General features: G+C 46.9%; 1 protein-coding gene across 3 annotated transcripts in view; it reads right to left on the reverse strand.

Annotated features, from left to right (window-relative positions):
* Window positions 1-4488: 4488 nt before the first annotated feature.
* NAT8L (N-acetyltransferase 8 like) overlaps window positions 4489-16158 on the reverse strand; it is a 53284-nt gene continuing 41614 nt past the window's right edge. For all 3 annotated transcript variants that reach the window (XM_084626519.1, XM_084626521.1, XM_084626520.1), the window contains exon 3: window positions 4489-5889. In XM_084626519.1, the coding sequence (XP_084482645.1) occupies window positions 5522-5889 (368 nt within the window). In that variant the 3' untranslated portion in view covers window positions 4489-5521. The remainder of the gene's footprint in view (window positions 5890-16158) is intronic.

Genomic DNA, 16158 nt, shown 5'->3' on the forward strand with positions numbered 1-16158 from the left:
GGTGGTTATAAACTCCAACCCTTATGATGAGAGAGAGACAAACACACACACACACACACACAGAGAATCTGTGATTGTTCCACCACACTGTGCATCAGTCTGGAGGGCTCGCATGGAAATACTAAAATGGCAGCCCCTTTTCTCCCATTGACAGCCCATAGACAGGGAATAGTAACAGGTGTCTAAACACTGTTAAAAATTCAATTTTAATGTAGTCTCTTATTTAGTACATAAATTAACTCTCTACAATGTTAGAATAACCCCCCTGGAAAGATCCTGTAAAGGTTCTTTCAATTGCGGACTTAGATTGAGAGTTTCTCAGGGCAGGGACGGTGTCTTTGTATAGCCCCTTACACACTTACTGCTGTATACCAGTGTTAAATAACAACAGCCAGTAAGAGGAGGTTACTTACCTGCAACTGGAGGTTCTTCAAGATCTGTATTCCACTGTGGGTTACGCACACACACTGTGTGTCCGGAGCTGGAGAATTTGAAAGTAGCGTCTGTTGGTCAGCGCATGCGCCCTGGCTCACTTCATGCCTCTGACCCAGGGAATAAAAGGCAGGATGGACCAAATCGCCTCTCCAGTTCCTTCTCCACCCCAGATCAGGGAAGATCTGAAGCAGAGGGGAAGGAGGGCGGGATGTGGAATACAGATAGGGACTACACATCTCAAAGAACTTCCAGTTACAGGTAAGTAACCTCCTCCTTTTCTTCGAGCGATGGGCCCTCTAGTATTCCACTGAGGGTGATTAACAAGCAGTGTCTCAGCAGGAGGAGGGTGCGAGGAGGCAGACACTAGGGCTGAGTGAAGGACAGACATTCCAAAGGAGGCATTAGGAGAGGAGCCCTGGACTAGGGCATAATGTCCCGTAAAGGTGTGAATGGAGCTCCACATGGCTGCTTTACCCCATCAAGGTGGGGCCCTTCCTGACGCGATGCCATAGTCGCTGCTTGTGCTCTTGTGGAATGAGCTTACCCCATGGGGCGGGGTGGGAAGGTTCGACAGTTGATAGCAGAATAGGATGTAGTTAGAGATCCATTCGGAAACCCCCTAGGTGCAGAACACTTGTCCTCCAATTCTTTCCATTGTAGCGACGAATAGTCCTGGGGATTTCCTGATTGGTCTTGTTCTGTGTAGGTAAAAGGCCAAGGCTCGCTGCACGTCGAGGGTATGGAGTCTCTGTTCCTCTGAGGAAGTGTGTAGTTTAGGGAAGAACACAGGTAAGCAGATCGACTAGTTCAAGCAAAACTCTGCAAGAACCTTGGGGGGAAATCTGTACAAAATGCTAGAACTATTTACAAAACTAAATCCTATTTTAAAGGCCAAAGCTGAAGCTACAGACAGAGAGGTTCTGATCCGGACCATGAGGCGACAAGAAGGAACTGGAGAGGTGCTTGGTCTGCCCTGCCATTTATCCCCTTGGTTGGAGGCACGAGGTGAGCCAGGGAGCATGTGCAGACCAACGGACACTACTTTCAAATTCTCCAGTTCCGGACGCATGGTGCACATATATAACCCACAGTGGAATACAATAGGGACCATCACTTGAAGAAATGTTCAAGCAGAATGAAGGAGGACTGGTATTGTCACAAGAAGTCCACCCAGCAATATGGCTTCCAGCAGCAGTAGGTTAAGAGCAAGCTGCATTTTAATACATAATGCAAAGCTGGGAGTTTTTGTGGTGAGAAGTGTCACTTCACATGTGCTCTGGGGTTCTTGCAATGAGAAAAATGGATGTAACTAATCTTTTATGATGCCATTTAAATATATAAAATCTGAGACTATGGATGGATAAAAACACAAACAAGTCTTTGATCTTGCAGTCTCTATGCAGAGTGGGAGACTTGCCTGGGTAGGGACTGCAGGAGTTGGCCTTTCGGCCCAAACTGGACCCTCTGATGGGAAGGGATAAGCATCAGTAGTCTGTAGCCTGAAGTCCACAGAGATTCTACAGGAAATAGAGGGGATTATCGGGCTCCAAGGCTGGGTCCATATTAACATGCTTGGGGAAAGTTTCCCCAGAGATGCAGGTCCAACAACTAAGACTGCACTGACGGGTCCAGTGTTTTCAACCTCTGAGTTGTCTAACCATACTCAAAGGAGATCTAGCAAACAGCAATAAAGATACCCAAGCCTTGTCTACACTAGCACTCTCACTCCTGCTACCAGAGGTGAAGCTACTGTAGCAGCTGGAGAGTTCCCAGCGAATGTCAGCACAGACAGGGCTTAGATTACTAGGAGTTCTACCAATCACTCTGGTGTCATGGTTTGGCAAAACGAAAGCAAGACATTCAGCAAGAACTACTTCCGTTTGGAGATAAAGCTAGCGAACAGGACAGACAGCAATGGCTCCTGGTGTTCTCACCAAACAAAATATTCCAAAATGCATTTCTGACAAAGCAGGGGTGACTTCACACAAGCATTAAGAGAAATAAATTTGCACAACAATAAATCTCTGAGAGGCAGCATCTTGATTCCGGTCATTACAACTTCGGTGCCCTGCCCGCCTGTTCAGAAGTACTGAGTTCCCATAGCGCCTTCCAAGTTGCATATTGTAAAAGCATTATCTCGCTTATGCAAATCAAAGGTGTTATGGTAAGAGATACAATAATAATGTTACATTTTAACTGTTTTGTTTTTTTTAAAGAAAGTTGGTGACTTAACTGTGTTTCTGTCTCTGTGGGAGTTTAGGGCATTTGAACCAGTTTTGGCTTATGACATAGATATGAATGAGGCATATTACAAAGGCACAGGTATCAAATAAAACCAAGAACATTCTTTTAATTAGACACCCCAATAAAAAAACAACAATTAAATTTATGTATTTTCCCCTTCATTAAGAGACTAGCTATTTTCATTATCTGGAAAGGTTTTAGTGTGGTGACTCTACAGCAACTGAAAAAAAATTTAAAAAGGCACAAACTTTTTTTTCTTTCACGTTTGCTAACACTTTATAATGGTCTATTTTTACCCAGGTTAATAAATCACTGAAAGCAGCAAGAAAATATTATGCCAATTTCTGTACACTATACAAAAACCCCTACCCTCCACTTCAGGAGAAATGTACAGCATTAAAAGACTTTTAAAAATATATAGTAGCCCGCAAAGAAATTGTGTTAATTAAGCTCTTGGTCTCCTGACATAGTGCCCTCCATTATCTACTTTCTCCCTTTATTACCGGGACAATATACCTTAGGGCACTGCCATTTTATGTATGGTATAGATTGAGGCAGGCAGAAATCCAGGGCTGAGAGTGTGAATTGCTTAACAGAGTAATAGGACAAAATCTTCTGGCTCGGATGTGCCTGCACCTACCCCTTTGTACCCCCCACCCTGCTCGCCCCTTGACCTGGCATTGCGTATGGAGGCTGGAATCTGTTCTCCCACCCTGCTAGCTAGAAGCAAGAGCAGACAATGAATGAAAAGGGTGGGCTCAGGAGACTAACCTCACACCCTCTCATTAGGCTCCAGTTTCTCTACTGTGAAAGCTGCCTTTCTCCTTAACACTTGCTAAGTATGTGCAGGCTTCTTCCTGATTGAAAGAAGCACCCACGGAGATGCTCCCGCCCTTGGTAAACAGGAATTGCACAGACAGTCCTGAGTTTGGCTCTCCAGTCTAACTGGCCAGTACCATAGGCTACCAGCCAGTTAGGAACTAATGAACTGTGGACCCAATTCCTACCTTTACATTGATGAATCTCAGTGCAGGAAAGACCCTGGACTGGAAGTGAAAGACTAGCATTTTGGTTTCCACCTCACAATATAATTCACATGTGTGTTCTGTCCCACTTCTTATTAGTTAAGCTTTCTGTCTGGTCTTCCTTTCATTCTTTCTAGTACCCTTCTTACTTGTTTCCACTATTTGATTTGACAAGGATAAATTTGTTTCCTCCTCTCTGAAACTCTCCTACCTAGTTGCTTCTACTATAGTTACAAGTGTTAGTAACATTCGTTCAGTCCCTTATCAATTTCATCATGGTTTTTTTTCCCACACCGCACACACATAATACTTCATAGAATAGTAACTTTTTTTTTCAGGAACTTAACTTAAAGGGGGTTTCCCTTTAAAGGTTATAAGATAGCTGAATCCCATCACCCACCCCAAATTAAGTGCAACCAGAAATGTTTTTAATATTTCTGATACCACATTTTAAAAATTAAAACCTACTGATCTTCCCCCCGACATAATTCATGCAAAGTTGTTATTTGTTTAAATAAGTTATAAAAATTGGTATTTCAGGCTAGAAGAAGCTGTAGTCTTGGTTATTCTTTTGTTGGCAGGCACTGTACATACATATTAGGTACAGACACATGCCGAATCTGCTTTGCATTGCTTTTTGCATTGTACAATTCACAAATCTGACATCATTAAAGCAGTTAGTTACCTTTTATGGAAGGCTGCAGTGAGGCCATCTATAATTATTAAACAGCAGCTGGTTAAGATAATATGTATGCTCCCCCCCCCCCCCCCGCACACTCCCAAAATGCAATTATCTGTCACACATTGCTTGTCTGAAGTGTTTAGATTTGGTGCTCACATTAATGTGCAAATGTGTTGCCATAGGAACTGCAGCCTCCATTATGCTTCAATGACACCATTCAGCAAAAGCCAAAACAAATATAAAATTTAAAAAAATTAAAAAAAAACCCCAAACAAACAAAAAAACAAACAAACCCAGAAGGCAGCAAAGAGAAACTCCAATGCACATGCAGAAGTCTGGCCCAGGACTGCAGGTTATGCATGGATATAGAACAGCGCAGGAGATATTTAAGTTTGATCTTACTTTACAATATGTTACAATGGGGCTCAGAGTTCAAATGGTTCAAGTCTGTTTGCTGGCTTAGGAAGGAAAATGAGAATGGAGAAAAAGTCATGGTTACTGGATGCACCAAGGTTCTTTCAGATATTTGGCAGAATGAGGCACATCCAAAAAAAGTGCAACACCAGTGCCTGGATGGCAGTGCTGTGTGTTTGAGTACGTGCACACACTTCCTCTTCATGCATTGTAGCAAGCGTTTTTTCACATTTTCTTTGAAAACTATTAACCAGTAATTTATAGTAAGATGAATGCATATTTTAGTTACTGGTGCATGAAATACCGAGAAATGCATTCAAGTAATATTTCTGCACTTACTGTATTATGAATGTCATCACTACATTATCTTACGTTTGGAAAAAAAAATACTATGTACACCAGACCAGTGGTACTATTATGTTTGTAAGTTTCTGTGCTTTATGTAGGTACCTGGGTAAGATTGGAACAACAGGCTGTAGGTCCACTCTGACCTGCCAGGTCATGAACACTGTATGCATTAGGAGAGCAGTACTTCCAGCCTCTGCACCACCACCTACAGCATGCGAGGAAGGATCCTTATTTTGTACAATCAAGCTGCACAAAGCAAATTAAAAATGAAATGAGGGAACGAAACAAACAACTGAAAACAAAAACAATGAAAAACAAAACAAGGGCAATTTTGGGGGGATGGGAGAAAAAACTTTCTTTTTTGCTTTTGTTTTTATTCTTCGCGCAGCTGCAGACGGTAGCGGTGGTAGCGAAGCTGGAAAAACATTCTCTCAAGTATGGAATGCGTCATCCCAGGGAGGGTGTAGTGTTCAGTGATGCCCACATGTTTAAACCCTAAGGATTCATACAGCTTGTGGGCTGCCATCTTGACAGCTGTGGTTCCCAGTACAATGGAAGAATAGTTGTTGAGCATGGCAAACTCCAGCACTTTGCGGCCCAGGGCCTTGGCAATCCCTTTACCCCGGAAGTTGGAATCTACGGACATGCGGCGCAGCTCCAGGGTGTTGTCTTCCTCGTTGCCTCTCGCAGCCACGATTCCCACCACATTTCCGTCCAACACAGCTACCCAGAAGCAGGAGCCTACAGAAGATAAAGCAGAATCTGAAGCTGAAGAATGCAACTGCCCTTCTGCATAAGCCTACCTGGGCTTAATACATCACCTTAGGCCGACACAGAGCCAGATTATAAAGGTACTGAAATCAATGGGAGTTGGGCACCCAACCTACTTAAGTGCTGTTGACAATCCTACTGGGCACCTATCTGCATATTTAGGTGCCTAAATACCTTTGTGCATCTGGCCCAAAATTGCTTTCTTAAGACTGATAAGAGATTGTTATTGCCCAAGAGGGAGACGGGTAAAAAAAATCTCCTCCAATTTGAAATATAAGACTTCCTATTTGAGACCAAAATTGTAAAGGACATTAGACAATACACCAGTGTAAGGTGACCAGGGGAATTTGTCCTCAACCTGCACCAAGATTTAATTCTCAGGTGAAAGCCTGAAAATGTGTCAAACTCAGGAGCTCACTTCTCCTAAATCATATGGGAAAGGTGAAGTGGAACCATCCCATACGCCACCCTGCCCTATTAGAAGGTTATCCATTATAAGGGTGTTTCACTTATCTCAATAAAGCACACAAAGGGAATTTATTAACTCTCCCTAACACAACAATATTACATATCTTTGGTTTCTTGGAACGGCCTTAGTTAGAGGGAGCTCTGTGTCAAAAGCAGCTGCAAAATGAGCTTCTTTATTGTAGATTTTACTGCAAAATTCCTTCTTTGATATAGCCAGCATTGTCAAAGGACTCTATTTCCATGGGACATGTGAATAGCTTGTGTACAGTACAAGTCAGGATAAATCCAACATAACGAGAAACTTCAGCCTAATGCAGTAACTGAGTAGCCCTGCAGCCAACCGCCTTCAGCTGTGGTCTCAAAGCTAAGTAGGGCTAGGTGCACGGAGTACTTGGACAGGAGATCAACAAAAAAAACCCAGTAGCTGGAGGAAGTTATATTAGTGATTTAGTAGGCAGCATTCTTCCCCTCTGAATCAGTAATGAACCAGAGCCCGTCACAGTGTTAAGGAGTTACTGGGCATATTGTTGCCTTTCAGGTGAAATGTAAAACCAGTCATGTCATTTAGTGTCCTACAATGCTTTCCTCCCAGAGCATGCATGTTGATCCTAAATGGATGTCAGAATTCCCATTGAGTACTTGCAGTCTGTCTACTTAAAATTTCCATGGCATTGTCAACTGGAAAAAAAAAATTACCTACCTTTCTGTAACTGTTCTTCGAGATGTGTTGCTCATGTCCCTTCCATTCTAGGTGTGTGGGCGCCCATGTGTGCAGTTGTCTGAGATTTTTGCCTTAGCGGTATCCATAGGGTCGGCTGAGGCACCCCCTTGAGTACCGCGCTCATGTGCTGGTATATTAGGCGCCAATGACTATGTCCTCTCAGTTCCTTCTTGCCAGAAACTCTGACAGAGGGGTAGGAGGGTGGGTAATGGAATGGACATGAGCAACACATCTTGAAGGACAACAGCTACAAAAAGGTAGGTAACCGTTTTTTCTTCTTTGAGTGCTTGCTCATGTTGATTCCATTCTAGGTGACTCACAAGCAGTAAACCTGGAGGTGGGCTTGGAGTTCACAGTCTAGTGGCTTGCAGCATCCCTCTACTGAAGCCAGCATTGTCCCGGGCCTGCTGGGTACGTGCGTAATGGGATGTAAACGTGTGGATGGATGACCAGGTGGCCGCCCTATACATGTCCTGGATAGGCACCTGGGCTAGGAAAGCTGCTGTAGAGGCTTGCGCCTTGGTTGAGTGGGCGGTGACAATCGCTGGAGGGGACACCTTTGCCTGATCGTAGCAGTAGCAAATGCAGGCAGTGATCCAAGAAGAAATTCTCTGAGTGGACACCAGATGACCTTTCATCCTGTCGGCCACTGCAACGAACAATTGCATTGACTTGCGGAATGGCTTGGACCTTTCAATGCAGAAGGCTAGTGCCCTCCAGACATCTAGGGAATGCAATTTTTAATTTGCTTGGTACAGCTTTAACCATGTACAAAATAGCTGTCAGATGAAGCACCGCCAGGTTCGGATGCAGAAGACTGCGTGGTTTTGGGACAGCACTTCCGGCAGGAGCGGTAGCTGTAACAGAGCAGCAATTGAGAGGTCCAGCAATGTGCCGAACCAGTGCTGGTGCAGCCTAGCTGACACTATGAGGATTACCCCACCTTGTTTGATCTTCATGAGGACTCTGTGAATTAAACGGCATTGGGGGGAAGGCATATAACAGAGCCCATGATCATGGGAGCAGAAAAGCATCCGGCAGGGAGCCTCTGTCAATCTCCTGAAAGGAGCAGAAAACATGGCATTTCCTGTTCTGCTTGGACGCGAACAGGTCCACCTGGGGAGTCCCTCACCTCTGGAAGATGATGCTGATCACTTCTGGATGGAGGGACCACTCGTGTCGAGACGAGAAGATCATGCTGAGGCAATCTCCCAAAGCATTCCTGGCCCCAGGGAGGTGTGCGGCTACGAGAAGGATGTTGTGTTGTATACAAAAGTTCCAGAGCCTGAGGACTTCTTGGCAAAGGGCAGATGATTTGGCTTTGCCTTGCTCGTTGATATAGAACATAGCCGCTGTATTGTCTGTCAGCGCCTGGACCACCCTGCTTTTTATGTGAGGTAGGAAGGCTTGGCAGGCCAGGCAAGCCACTCTGAGCTCCCTGACGTTGATGTGTAAGGAGTGATTGTGACTCGACCAATGACCTTGCATGTTGAGATTGCCCAGGTGGGCTCCGCATCCCAGGTCTGAGCCATCGGAGACAAAGGTTACTGACGGGGAAGAAGCTGTGAGGGGAACTCCCTCCAACACCGAAGCAGGATTCTGTCATTATGTGAGTGATGACAGCACATGGTCTGGGACCCTGACCACACAGTCCACGCTGTCTTTCTTGGGGATGCAGACCAATGCCAGCCATGCCTGCATAGGCCTGAGACGGAGATGCGCGTCCCGGATCACAAGTGCAGGCCGCCGCATGGCCTAACAATTGCAGGCATGTGTGACCGGTGGTGGGAGGGTGGGCTTGCATACATGAGATCAGGTCTGCCATGGCTTGGAACCTAGCCTCAGGGAGCAAGGCTCTGGTCTCAGTAGAGTCGAGGACCCCTCCAATGAACTCTGCACACTGCACTGGAATTAAAGTTGACTTTTTCTCATTTATTAACAGCCCCAGGTCGCAACAGATGGAGCAAACCAGGTTGAGATGATGCTGCACCTGATCCCGGGAAAGGCCATTAATTAACCAGTCATCGAGGTACGAATAAATTTGCACCCCTTGGCACCTCAGCAGCCACTGATGATATGCACTTTGTAAACACTCTCAGGGCTGACAAGAGACTGAAGGGCAGCACCGTGAATTGAAAATGGCAGTGACCCAACGTAGAACGGAAAAAACGCCTGTGCCCCAGGAAAATGGAAATATGCATTCTTTAAGTCAAGGGTGGTGTACCAGTCTCCTGGATCCAGGGAGGGAATAATGGAGGCCAGAGAGACCATGCGAAACTTCAGCTTCTTGAGAGACTTGTTGAGGCAGCGCAGGTCCAGAATGGGTGTGAGGCCCCCTTTTGCGATTAGGAAACAGTGGGAGTAGAACCCTTTCCCCTTCATGTCTGGAGGGACCTCCTCTACCGCCCCCAGGCTTACAAGGTTCTCGACCACTTGAACGATTAGTTGCTCATGAGAAGGGTCCCTGAAGAGGGACCTGGAAGGGGGAGTAGGACAGAGGGCTGGCCATGAACTGCAGGGTATAGCTTGAAGATATTATGTCGAGCACCCAACCGTCTGAGGTCAGCTGCGACCAGGCCGATCGGAAGGGGCGCAGGCGGTTGAGGAAAGAACAGGGGGGTGGATCCTGGGAAGTGACTGGGTCACTATCCTCGGGCGCATCCTCAAAATGCCTGCTTCTGGCTTTCGGAAGAACCAGGCTGAGCAGAGGAACAGGTCCTTTGTCTCTGTCCTTCTTTCTGTAGGAGCTGGACCGAGGGATACCTCATGACCTGGACGGAGGTGGAGGGGGACAGAATGGCTTTCTAGCCTGCTGAGGGGTGTGTAGGCCTGAGGAATGGAGGGTGGCATGGGAGTATTTAAGGCCATGGAGCCATGCATCAGTCAGCTCTGAAAAGAACCCTGCTCCCTCTAACAGGAAACTGAAGGATAGTCTGCATCTCCTGGGACAACCCAGAGGACTGTAACTAGGAGCTGCACCTCATGACCACTGCAAAAGCGACTACCCTGGCTGCCGAGTCCGTAGCGTCCTAGGCCATCTGGAAGATGCCCCTCATCACCACTTTTCCCTCTTCCACCAATGTGGCGAACTCCTGGGTTCAGTCCTGTGGGAGGCCCTCCTTGAACTTGCTGATGGAGTCCCACAGGCTGAAGTTGTATGTGCCTAGTAGGGCCTGATGGTTAAACACCCAAAATTGCAGGATGGCTGTCAAATAAATTTTCCTGTCAAACAAGTCCAGCCTCTTGGCATCTTTATTTTTCGGTGTGCTGTTCACCTGGCCCTGTCTGGGCCTTTTGTTGACAGCAGACATGACCAGGGACCCCCGCTGGAGGGGGATGCACAGGTACTCAAATCCCTTTGCTGGGACATAGTACTTCTTTTCCTCCTTCTTGGAAGTAGGCGGAATGGAAGAGAGGGTTTAATCACACAGACTTAGCAAGTTTTAGGACCCCTGGGTGGACAGGTAATGTGACCTGGGCTGGGGTGGAGAAGGGCATGACATTAAAGAGGTTGGACTCCTCCAATAGCTCTTTGACCTCCAAGTTTAGGTTGGCAGCCACCCTTTTGAGCAGGGCTTGGTGCTCCTTGAAGTCATCAGGGGGCTGCTTGTTTGCGAGGGGCCTGCCAACGCTTCATCTGGAGACGATGAAGACAACTGTGCCGCAGTGGGAGGGGCAGCTTCCCTTGGGGATGGCTCTTTGGGCATCGGGCCCCACTGTCATCCCTGTGTAGGATTCTGCACCGTGCTCCGACTCTGGTGCTGGCTGTGCCAAGGGCAGCTTGTCCGATGCAACCCGGGAGGAATGGTGGGAGTATGGGACGGGCATAAAAGGTACATACCACGGGTTCCAGTACAGCCACTGGGCGGGCCACTGCCCCTGCCTCCACCGCAGGAGGCATGCCAGTCTCGCAGCCTGGTGGTGATTCACCTTTGTTGGTGAGGGGTTGAACTGTCCTTCAGACTTGGACCATTGCTCTTCCAGTGATCAGGGCGGAACTGTAGATGCCGCAGTCTGCCGACTTACTCTTGTCGGCGACTGGCAAGGAGAGGGTGAAGAACTGTCCCTGCCCAAAGAGCAGTACCGGGGAGCTGAAGGTCGGTGCCGCCTCTGAGAACGATCCGGCACTGGGGGGGGTTGGAGAGGATTGACGCCTGGGAGACTGCTTAGGTGATGGTGATCTGCGCCGTGGCAATCTCTGGTGGGAGGCCCGATGGTACTGTGTGTACGAGGATTGGCGTTGTGACTCACGTATCCTGTGCCTCATAGGTGGACATCTTGGTGTCAGGGACCTGGGTCTTCTGAAAGGGGACCGAGGCTGCGGTGATGGGGATTGATGCCTGTGGTACGGGGACTGGGGATGCTCCGCTGCTTTAGGGGACAGTCCCATAACTGGCTTGCCCATAGATGCCATGGCCTTAGCCAGGTCCATCGCCTGGCTTGGAGTCTGCGGTGCCGGACAGCCTACTTGCTTTGGCAGCCAGGCCAGCTTCGGGCACAGATGGCCTTATGAGGGGCTGGGACCCCTTGCTACTCCCTGGAGTCGGAGGTGGGTCCCTGGCTGGGCTAGGGGGTCTGACCACACTGGTGCCCCCAAATAGCTCCGGGGCGGGCACGTGGCCTAACACAGGTCCTTTGCCCAAAGCCCCCTTTTTCTGCAGTGCCAGGGGGCCCGTTGACTTTGACCGCTTCTTAGGCACCAGTGAGAGGGAATGGTGCTGGGCGGATTCCGGTGTCGGTGGAATGCCAAAGTGCACACAGATGCCAAAGTGCCGGGTATGGAGTCTGATCGAGAGGGCTCCGAGGCAGGACAAAGCACAGCCTCCATGAGGAGGGCCCTTAAGCGAATATCCTGTTCCGTTTGAGTTGGAGGGCAAAAGTTTTTGCAGATCCTGCACTTGTCCTTTCTGTGGGATTCCCCAAACAGCTATCGTGAGGGTGACTAATGGGTATTGGCTGGCTGCACAATGAGCATGGCTTAAAGCCTGGGGGATGGGGCATGCCCTGCTCCGAGGCAGAGTCCCAGCTGGGACTAACTCTTAAACTACTACTCTTAACACTTGACGTAATGGTCTAACTAAGTACCTAAAAACCAAAAAACAAAGGAGACCGAACCATGGACTGTAAGAACCACTAACACTCTTGTGATGCAAGACAAAGTGCTCAGACCAACTCTCAGGGGCATTAAGAAAGAACTGAGAGGGCGTAGGGTCGGCGGCGCCTAATATACCAGCGCGTGAGCGTGGCACTCAAGGGGGCACCACAACTGACCCTACAGATACCGCTAAGGCAAAAATCTCCAACTGTACACGTGGGTGCCCACACACCTAGAATGGAATAGACATGAGCAAGCACTGGAAGAAGAATATTATTTCTCACTCTTGTGCACTGCTGAGCTGTGTTTTACTCTACAGGTGACTTCACATGAATGGTGAGTGAAATAATCCCTAAGAACAGTAAACAGTAGCATCTATGTGTATGAAATATGCTGTGCAAGGGAAAATCATCATAAAAAGGAAGTGCTAACCTAATAAGCAAGCAGGGAATATCCTTCTTCACCTAGTAATTGCTTTCCTAGAAATAGCAAGCAAAGCATGTCTACAGCTATCGTCCTTGATAAGCTATCGTCCTGCTCTTATGATAAGAACACTACCTGTTGCCGTACATCAATACACTGCCAGAAATGCAGAGAAGCACGATTAACTTGACCATTGATGATAGTGGGCACTTGCTCTGAGCATGCCCACAGAAGACCCCTGGCAACAATGCAGCAAGGTCTAAGCCTTCCATAAGCATTGTCCCCCTAAGTAAATGTTTCCACCAATAACAACCCTACTTAAATAAAAGACAACACAAACAAGGACTCCAACTTAACTTTGACCTCTCCTCACACAGTTGTACTGGTTTAAATATAACTCCTCTTCTCTGACTGCAGGCTCACTACAGGGCTTACCTAAAAACACACTTTTTAATAAAGCCAAAAGATGGAGCACATACGTGAGCATGCTCAGTACCTAGATAGACAGGGACCCATACATCTTAAAAATGAAAAACACTTCCCAAGCCCAAAAAACATTAACCAACCCATCCCCTCAGTCACATCTTTTCCTTGGAAAGCAAGCAGGGCTTGTGGGGTGAGCCAAGCATCACCAAACCCTGGCACTGGAGGACCAAGGAGGGAAGCGTGTTTCAAAGCCAAGGACTCACCACTGACAATGCTCTAGCACTGTTCCTGACTATTATTATCAAGTTTCTTAGGATAGTGCCTAAGGACCAACTACGAACAGGGCCCCATTCTGACAGGCATTGCACAAAACACAGAGTAGAAGATAATCCCTGCCCTGAAGAGCTTGCCATGTGACTAGACCAGACAGACAGGGTGGGAAAGGAGTAGAACAACACTGTCATGTTAGCGCTACAAAACAAATAAATAAATATAATTGGGGGTGGGCCACAGACGGAAAGAAAAGTGGAGAGGAAAGGAGGTAAGGGGGCTCAGGAAGGGAAGATTTGGAATGAAACTGAGGTGCAGAGACTGGTCCAACCCTGCCCCTCAAAGAGCCAATCAGTACAGGGCAGAGAAAGTTGAGTCAGAACTGTAGCAAGTTCTCTGAATGTCTGATGGTCCCTGCTTGGGTGGCACCTGCAGCTGCTCCAATTGGCCAGGGTCTTTGCCTGGTTCCACTCTGAAGTTTGTCCCTCCCCCCAGCCAATGCCACATGGCTGAGAGGAGGGGATCCTCCCCTGCACAGTTCTGGGTCCCAAAGGGTGCTCCCAGCTGGGCCCCATTTTACCCCTTCCTAGCCCAGTGCAGTGGTCCCTGCTTTGGCTGCTTCTGTTTCTCTCAAGTGCCTCATATGAAATCAGGGGTTGCAGTAACACACGACTGGAAGTGCATCTCTCAGGTAGCCTGGATCAAAAGTATTTAGGGCTTTAATAATCAAACTCACCACAAGCTTCACTCAGAAACCTGTCAGTAGCCAGTGCAGATCCCAGAGCAAAGACATAATGTGCTCTCAGGGAGGAACAGGGAAACTGAAAAGGATGCCCAAGCTGCAATTTCTGAATGGTTCAAAGGTGTTGCCCAATGGAGAAAACACTGCAACAATCTAAACTTGGAGTGGCAAGAGTATGGATTAGTCCGGGGAGGTCTGCATCCAAAAGGAAGAGGTGGAATCTGCTTGTTAGATGTTGATGATATGATGAAATGCACATGACCACTGCTGCAATCTGAGAACCCAGTAGCACCATGAGATCCACCAAGAATCCCAGGTTACAAAAAACTTAGAAACAAAGGATAGATGTGCCTTGCTAATCAGAGGTACTGAAATAATTTCCTCCAATGACCGGAATGCTTATTGGGTGGGAGAAGCCAATGGAGATACTCCAGATTTACACTGATTCACATTAAAGTAGTATTTGGCCCCAAGAGCAAAACATGTTAAATTTTGTATTAATAAGTTTGATCAAGGAATTAATTAGGCAAGGCTGAAGTGGATAAATTCTCCAAATGATGTTTCAGTGACGGCAAAAAATTCTCAAACCTAGCTGAAGAGCTCACTGTATTCTATATAAAGTAATCCCTACTTTAGCATTTAGGGCCTAATCCTGCAAAACATCCTTATCCGTATGAGCAACCCCACCCCCACTCCCCCATGGCTTGAATAAGGCTAATCAAGCAATAAGGACAATTCACAAGAAGGGGGGGAGGTGAGAGACTAGGTCCCAGGTTGACTTCCCTGAATCTTGGCAACACATCAGGTCAATTCTGGGAGTCGACACGAGAAATATGATTCACTGGGAAGTACTAAGATGTCCTCTGCTCCCCCAGCAATTCAGATTGCTGCCTGCCCAGCAAACTGACACTTGCCAGCCCTGGAACCAGAATGGCAGTAAATGATGGTGCCACTAAACCAGACTACAAGGCTAGTTCCAGATCAAATGTAGTTTGTTGTTCTATCAACACAACGCACCCCCTTTCCCTCCACTCCACTAAACTCAGAATGGAAACTGGGCGGGAAATGGTTTTCCATCCTGCTAAAGTGTTCAGATATTTTTTTAAAGTTTCCTATTTCAGATCAAGAGATGGACAGGGTGCAAAAAAAGTGTTCAGATTAGCCAATAATCCAGTGGTTAGGGCAGTCACCTGGGATGTAGGAGACCCAGGTTCAAGGCCCTACTCTGCCAAATTCAGCAATTCCATCCTAAACCTGAGAAGTTATTCTCCACTGAAACATGCACACATTCCCATTAAGTATCAATTTTGACAAATCAGCATTTTCCAACAAAAAAAATATTTGGTTGAAAAATTCCCGACCGGCTCTACTCAACACAATGACGTATGGCACAGTTAGGTTTACAGAAAGACTAGGATGAGGGATGGCGCCTATGTCCACGACACAAATGCCCCTTTAAGATTTAGAGACATGTAAATCAAGTATCCTCTGAGATTCCTGCTTTGTTTTTAGCAAATTACTGTAACAATTTTAAACAGGAAAAGGAAATCTATTTTTAAACCTGGGTTATGAAATTGCTTCCCATTACTTTTTCCAATGCAGGTCTGTTGCTGAGCATAATCTGAAGGGGAGCAAACTGGTGGTAAACTGCTGACCTGAGATCCACCCCCCAAATAAGACACTGGCTCGGAGAGTGAACCATCACATTTCAGAACAACAGGAAAACTCTACCTTTTCAGCCTGTCTCTTAACGGTCAGTTTAGCCTGTGCTGATTCACAGGCCTATCACTAATTCTTCTTGGTGACTGGTCCTTCCGTCTTGCTGAATTAGTTCTAGAAGCACTGCCACTAAACAGAATCACTACCCTCAGAAGTTCAAATCTGAACATTCTTGAATGAGGACTGGCAAAGGCATTCAGGGGGAAAAGCCTCCTATTCCTTCCCTGGTGACATTTTTCATGCATGGGGTGGAAAATGTGTATCTCCTTCCTCCGGTTATTCTGAAATTACAGGTATGAGTCATAGGCCTGCAGCCTTTCTGCTTTTCATACATTTTTGTCTGGACTGAAATAAAATAGCTAACAGATCTTGCTT

Source organism: Lepidochelys olivacea (assembly GCF_965140295.1).
Source record: "Lepidochelys olivacea isolate rLepOli2 genome assembly, chromosome: 4".
NCBI classification, from domain to species: domain Eukaryota; kingdom Metazoa; phylum Chordata; order Testudines; family Cheloniidae; genus Lepidochelys; species Lepidochelys olivacea.